At 51.8% G+C, this 7,219-nt stretch overlaps 1 protein-coding gene, 1 long non-coding RNA gene and 1 other non-coding gene across 3 annotated transcripts; 2 read left to right on the top strand and 1 right to left on the bottom strand.

Annotated features, from left to right (window-relative positions):
* Nucleotides 1-370: 370 nt before the first annotated feature.
* Nucleotides 371-5,356, bottom strand: LOC130543585 (uncharacterized). Its single transcript, XR_008959047.1, has 2 exons — nucleotides 5,267-5,356; nucleotides 371-2,306 (listed from the first exon to the last, which is right to left on the bottom strand). It is a non-coding gene; the product is annotated as an uncharacterized LOC130543585 (long non-coding RNA).
* Nucleotides 4,022-6,806, top strand: LRG1 (leucine rich alpha-2-glycoprotein 1). Its single transcript, XM_026481133.4, has 2 exons — nucleotides 4,022-4,127; nucleotides 5,083-6,806. The coding sequence occupies exons 1-2, from the start codon at nucleotides 4,075-4,077 to the stop codon at nucleotides 6,092-6,094; spliced, it is 1,065 nt and encodes a 354-aa protein (XP_026336918.2). The 5' UTR covers nucleotides 4,022-4,074; the 3' UTR covers nucleotides 6,095-6,806.
* On the top strand, nucleotides 6,261-6,333 carry TRNAK-CUU (transfer RNA lysine (anticodon CUU)). The gene has a single exon. It is a non-coding gene; the product is annotated as a tRNA-Lys (tRNA).
* Nucleotides 6,807-7,219: the final 413 nt, after the last annotated feature.

Raw genomic sequence — 7,219 nt, 5'->3', positions numbered from 1 at the left:
GATCCCTGTCCTCATGGAGTTCACGGCCTAGTGGGGGGACACCACACCGGCCCCATACACACGAATTAGGACGGGCTTTGCAGTAGCGATATGCGCAGCGAAGATTGGGCCAGATAATGTGCCAGGGTGGGGATGGTTGAAGAGGGCCTGTGGGGGAGGTGACACTTGAGCTGAGAGGTGACGTGAGGAAGCAGCTGCAGGAAGGTGCTCAGGCAGAAGGAGCAGCCAGTGCAAGCCCCTCGGTGGGAAGGGGCTTGGAGGAGGGGAAAGATGGCCACAGTGGCCCCCAGCAGCACGAGGAGGGCTGGGCAGAAGCAGGTGCAGATGAGGAGGGAGAGGAGGGACAGGGCTCCAGGCAGATGAGGAGTGTAAACTTTTTTTATTGTGGTAAAATCCACATAAATTCAAATGCACCATTGGAACCATTTTGTGTTTGTGTTTTTGTTTCGTTTTAAGATTTTATTTATTTATTTGACAGAGAAAGAGAGACAGAGAGAGAGGGAACACAAGCAGGGGGAGTGGGAGAGGAAGAAGCAGGCTCCCAACGGAGCAGGGAACCCGATGCAGGGCTCGATCCCAGGACCCCGGGATCACACCCCGAGCCGAAGGCAGACGCTTAACGACTGAGCCACCCAGGCGCCCCATTTGGAACCCTTTTTAAGCGCACAGTTCAGTGGCATGAAGCACACTCACACCGCTGGGCACCCACCCCCACCATCCATCCCCAGAAATTCTGCAGCTTTCCAAAGAAAAACTCTGTCCCCTTTAAACATGAACTCCCCATCCTATCCCCCTCCCAGCCTAATGAATTTTATTTTAGTGGAACAGGAAACCATCCGAGGATTTTAAGCAGGGGGCGGGATCTGATTTCACTTTAAGAGATCTCTTTAGCGCTATGCCTTTACGCACACTCCCTCCTTCCCACCCTGGTCCACGAAGCGCCTCCTGCATGCTGGGCTCTGGGGACTGAGCAGTGGACAAAACAGATCCGGTTCCCCCTTGTCGTGGGGGAGATTGTTAGCATAGTAAGCAAAGATGATGACGTCCCTTAGCATCTCCTGAACCTGTGTGTGTCTGTTTCTTCAGCCTTTTTTTTTTTAAGATTTTTTTTTTTTAAGATTTTATTTATTTATTTGACAGAGAGAGAGACAGCCAGCGAGAGAGGGAACACAAGCAGGGGGAGTGGGAGAGGAAGAAGCAGGCTCCCAGCAGAGGAGCCCGATGTGGGACTCGATCCCGGAACACCCGGATCACGCCCTGAGCCGAAGGCAGACGCTTTAACGACTGCGCCACCCAGGCGCCCCTGTTTCTTCAGCCTGGTTGACAGAGGTTTGATGTTCGGCATTGTGTACGTTTCAGGTGTGCGACTCGGTGACTTGATGTATGTAGATATTGCACTAGGGTCACCACGATAAATCCGTTCCTGGCGGAAGTGATGAGAACATTTAAGAGCTACTGTCTCGGCAGTTTTCAAGTATGTAACGTTACTGTGTACGGTCACGGTAACTACAGTCACCATGTCGTACATGACGCCTCCTGGATGTTCTCATCTTAGAACTGCAGGGTTGTAGCCCTAGACCAACAGCTCCCATTTCCTGCAACCCCAGCCCCTGGCAGCCACCATCCTGCTCTCGGTTTCGGGTTTTTTTAATTCCACATATAATTGAGAGTATATGGTATCTGTCTTTCTCTGCCTGATGTATTTCACTTAGGGTAATACCCTCAAGATTCAATAACATTGTTGCAAATGGCAGCATTTTCTTCTTTTTTTACCTTTGAATAATTTTCCAGTGTATGTGTATGTCACATTTTCTTTCTTTCTCTCTCTCTTTCTTTCTTTCCTTTCTTTCTCTTTCTTCTTTCTTCTTTCAAGGTTTTCTTTATTTGAGAGAGAGAAAGAGAGCAAGCGAGAGAGACCATGGGCAAGGTGAGGGGCAGAGGGAGAAGCAGACTCCCCACTGAGCAGGGAGCCCGATACAGGACTCAGTCCTGGGATTCCAGGATCATGAACTAAGCCGAAGGCAGACGAAGGCAGACGCTTAACCAATTGAGCCTCTCAGGCGCCCCTTCTTTCTTTCTTTCTTTCTTTCTTTCTTTCTTTCTTTCTTTCTTTCTTTCTTTCTTTCTCTTTCTTTCTCTTTCTTTCTTTCTTTTTCTTTCTTTCTTTCTTTTTCTTTCTTTCTTTCTTTCTTTCTTTCTTTTTCTTTCTTTCTTTCTTTCTTTCTTTTTAAAACCACATCTTCTTTATCCATCCATTTGTCGATAACACTTAGAATGTTTTCATGTCTTGGCTCTTGTGAATAATACTGCAACAAACAAGGAATACATATATATTTTCAAGTTACTGTTTTGTTTTCTTTGGATAAATACCCAGAAGTGGGATTAGCTGGATCATATATACCTACTTTTAATTTTTTGAGGGGCCTCCATACTGCTCTCCACAGTGGCTGAACCAATTGGCTTTCCCACCAACAGTACCCAAGAGTTCCTTTCCACATCCTCGCCAACCCTTGTTATTTCTTGTCTTTTTGATTCTAGTTATTCTGACAAGTGTGAGGTAATATCTCATTGGGTTTTTTTTTTTTTTAGATTTTATTTATTTATTTGACAGAGAGAGACAGCCAGCGAGAGAGGAAACACAGCAGGGGAGTGGGAGAGGAAGAAGCAGGCTCCCAGCGGAGGAGCCTGATGTGGGGCTCAATCCCAGAACGCTGGGATCACGCCCTGAGCTGAAGGCAGACGCTTAACGACTGCGCTACCCAGGCGCCCCTCATTGGGGTTTTATTTGCATTTTCCTGATGATGAGTGGTGTTGAGCACCTTTCATGTACCTGTTAGCCACCTAGATGTCTTCTTTGGAAAACTGTCTGTTTAGGTCCTTTGCCTATTTTGTGGGTGTCTGTTTTTGTGTGTCCAACTCTATGGATCTATTATTCTGTCTGACGTGTCCTGGCTTGTCTGTGTCTCTGTGTGCGTCTATGTATTTTCACCCATCTCCGTGTTGTATCTGTGTATTCATGAGGATATCCGTCTGTCTTTCTTTATGCCTGTCATGGTCAGCCTGCATGGTTGTCTCTGAACCTATGTGTCCACAAGACAGAACTCATATTCATTCTCACACCTCAACAGAGACAAAACTCTTCAGAGATTGGGCTGGGGAGAAGAAGCCATGGCCAGGCGTGATGAGAGCCCTGGGTGCAGGTAAAGATAACACATCACACCTGAAAGTTTAGAACGCAACAGAAATGAAAGCATTGAATAGCCAAACCCGTGAGCTGCAGCCAAAGCAGTTCTCAAGGGGAAATTCGTAGCCTCCAAATGCATTTATTAGGAATAAGAAAGATTCAAAACAAATAGCACGTTAGCTTCAGATGAAGAAAGAAAGAGAACAAGGGGCCCTTGGAGGCTGAGTTCAACTTCACAGATATGGAAACTGAGGTCAAGAAAAGTTAAGCCACTTGCCCAAGATCACAAAATAAAGCCATTCCTAGCAGAGCTGAGAGCCAGAGCCAGGTGTTGTCCCTCCTAGGCCGTTGTTCAAAGACTGTGGAGACTTTGGGCATCGCTTGCTTTTGAAATCAGTTTTCTAGAAATTGTTTCATTAAAAAAAAAAAAAGGCCAACAACAATCTGTCATGAACTCAAGACAAGTGCTTTTTGTTCTCTTCACTGAGTTTTCTGGTTGCTCAAATTTATTGTAAAGCGTATCTTTTGCTTAAAGAGCTGTCCCTAACCCCCAGGAATGGTGCCTTGCAAACATGATCCTTGATTCCTGGATTGGGGGAAGCAGGGATTCAGCCCCGGAGACTCTTGGGTACCCACTCCCCAAAAGCAGGAATCAGGGGACTGAAAAACTGGGTAGAAGCAGCAGAGAAAGGGGCAGGCAACCCCCCTCCTGACCTCTCCCTGCCAGGAAGGAATTTTGCAATTCTGACCACTCCCTTTCCCCTGCCTGGCTCAGGTCCAGCCACTGACGGGAACAGGGAACAGGATGTGGGTGAGGACTTCCCTGGGGTGGGTGGCCCTGCCCCAGTCCCGGCAGATATAAGGCTACCTTACCAGCAAAGGGTACACAGATGGAAAAGAGAGAGGCCGTCATGTCCTCTTGGAGCCCAGAGCAAAACCAGAGGTAAGCCCCCACCCCGCCCATGGTGGGCAGACCTGGATACTAGACAGTTCTGTCTGATGCACTGAAGTCACAGGGTAAACGTAGATCTGCAGGCTGGGACGGACGGACAGGCTGCAACTACAGACAGACACGCTCTTGTACACACACTCACTACAGAACTCCCAGGTGCTCCCCAGGTCAGACAGAGAGCTGGAGGCCCGCCAACACCACCCGACTGACACCCCATCAGGGGCCCACTGGAGGGACCGGGAGGGCAGAAGTGCCAGCCCTCCAAGGATTATGGTTCCCACTGTAAACCACCCCATCCCCAGGCCAAATGCCTGTCCCAGATCTGCACAAAGCAGGATGCACTTTCCACGTTCAGAGTTCCTTCGGGAGCCCTGGGTTGTACCCAAGCACTTCGGAGTGAGACGGAGCTGCAGCTCCATCAGAGAAAGAAACATAACCTTGTTTGGACGAAAAGAGGAGGAGGCCAGAGGGGAAACCTTGGGAAAGTCAGAGAGAGCTTCATGGGAAAGGGAGTATTGGGGCTGGGGCTTTGCAGGATAAGTAGGAGTTCACTGGCCCTGGCTTCAATATGTGGAGCCAGAGAGATAAGGAATGACCCAGAAAACAGGCCAGAACAGAAGAAATTAGCAAGAAATTAGCAAATTTGACTGTAAATAATTAACAGCTGGGTGGGGCTGGGCTGGCCATGAGGAAGGGTAGCATTTATGGGTCAGACTGAGAAACTCAGTTTTCGGAGAGACTGCTCTCTGGAACAGCAGCTACTTCTGGCGGCTGCGGGGGGCGGGGTGAGAATGGAAGCCAGGAGAGGAGCAGGGGGTGAGTGCACGAGACCGGGGGAGCCATGGGGTGGGATCTTCCAGGGCGCTGGAAATGGAGACAGGAAATAGTTGGCTGAGTCTGGGGACGCTTTCACCAAGCAAGGCGTATCTTCTATCATTGCCTGCAGCCGGGGACACCTGAGCTCCCACCTTTCTGGAACACTGTTCCTGCTGCTGCTATGCGTGGCCTCAGCCCAGGATGTCACCCCAAAGCATGACACCTGCTTGGTGTTCGAGTCCAGCAATGGCAGCTCTGTCTCCTGCCACCCACCTGCCAAACTCCCTCACCGCTTCCCAGCCAACACCGTCTACCTGGTGGTGGAGTTCTTCAACCTCACGCAGCTGAGGCCAGACACCCTCCAGGGTGCGTCTAGGCTCCAGGAGCTGCACCTCTCCACCAACCAGCTGCAGAGCCTCTCGCCCAAGCTCCTGCTGCCAGCGCCTCTGCTGAGGGTGCTCGACCTCACCCGCAACGCCCTGACCCGGCTGCCCCCCGGCCTCTTCCAGGCCTCAGCCGCTCTCCACACCCTGGTGCTGAAAGAGAATCGGCTGGAAATCCTGGAGCCCTCGTGGCTGCAGGGGCTCAAAGCCCTGGTGCATCTGGACCTATCCGGGAACCGCCTCCAGACACTGCCCCCGGGGCTGTTGGCCAATGTCACCTCCCTGCGCTTCCTTGACCTCAGCGATAACCAGTTGAAGACTTTGCCCCCTGACCTTCTGAGGGGCCCCCTGCAGTTGGAAAGGCTGCACCTGGAGGGCAACAGATTGCAGGTGCTTAGAGAGGGGCTCTTGGCACCCCAGCCAGACCTGCGCTACCTTTTCCTGAACGACAACAGGCTGGCCACAGTGGCAGCCGGCGCCTTCCGAGGCTTGCAGCAACTAGACATGCTCGATCTCTCCAACAACTTGCTCACCAGCGTGCCCCAGGGGCTCTGGACATCCCTGGGGCAGCCCACCCGGGACATGAAGGACGGCTTCGACATCTCTGGGAATCCCTGGATCTGTGATCAGAACCTGGACGACCTCTATGGGTGGCTCGTGGCCAACAGAGACAAGATGTTCTCCCGGAATGCCACACGCTGTGCTGGGCCTGAAGCCTCAAAGGGACAGCTGCTCCTGGAAGCAGCTGAGTCCCACTGAGGCCTGGGGCTGGGGTGGGGAGGCAGGCCTGTCATCACACTGCACGGTACTTAGCAAATAATTCCCCTTCGGCTTTCTAGAGTGGCTTGGCCCACGCTGCCCCAAGTGCACATTGGGCTCTCCAGCCTCCTTGTACCCTCTTCCAAGAAGGTCTTTCCCTGGGGGCACCTGGCTGGCTCAGTCGGTAGAGCATGAGACTCTTAATCTCAGGGTCGTGAGTTCAAGCCCCACGCTGGGCATGGAGCCTACTTAAAAGAAAAGAAAAAGAAAAGAGAATGTCTTCCCCTGTTTTCCAGACCTCTTGGTCTCCAGGCTCCCTCAACCTGCGCCTCCCTCTGGCCCAGCGCTGGCTACACTGGGGGGTTGTCTCTGTCTGGTTCTGCCTCCCCCACTTTGGGGGGGGGCCTCTCCGAATGCGGGGCTGGGTTCCCTCATAGCCAGCATCATTCAGTTTGGGGTCGGGCCCGAGGGGTTAATAAATAGCTGTGGAATGGAACTGGAGTGCTGAACTAACTCACTGTGTTCAGCACATCTTCCAGGCTGACTTCCTAGTCCTCCCCAGGAGGAAGGAAAAGGAAAAAGAGCCCTGACCCAGGGCCTGGGGTGCAGGACATGAGCTTCCAAAAGGATGGCAGTTGGGATCTGATGGCCCGTGGCTCCTCCTCCCCCTCCCCCCACCCAGGACTTAACTGGAAATAAAACACTGACCATTGCCCAGAGTATCATTTTACCGGTGGATTCCTGCCAGAGCTCGTGTCCTGGGGAAGGTTTAAATTAAACCAGATTGCTTCAGGTCTCCAAACAATTTGTCATGCTGGCCTGTGACAACCCAGGGGATAGCCACCTAGGGCAGGCCTGGGAAGACTGGGTGGAGCTGAAGGCATAGGAGCCTGTGTTCATCCAACTCAGAACCTTGGGCCACCTGCTGACACGGTGCTGGGCATATTGGGAGCCAGAGTCAGATCTGGGGGGGACCTCTGGGTGTTTGGGGGAATGCTCCCTGGAAGAAGGGTCATGCCCACATTGGTGGTCATTCCAAGCATGATAATGAAAGCGAGGGAGGGGCTTGGAATCTGGCAGAGCCGGGTTTGAATTGGATCCCTCGATTTGCTCATCTGTAAAATG

The sequence above is a fragment of the Ursus arctos genome, unplaced genomic scaffold (genome assembly GCF_023065955.2).
Source record: "Ursus arctos isolate Adak ecotype North America unplaced genomic scaffold, UrsArc2.0 scaffold_14, whole genome shotgun sequence".
NCBI classification, from domain to species: domain Eukaryota; kingdom Metazoa; phylum Chordata; class Mammalia; order Carnivora; family Ursidae; genus Ursus; species Ursus arctos.
The sequence above is the reverse complement of the archived record's forward strand: the minus strand, read 5'-3'. Positions and strand labels throughout refer to the sequence as shown.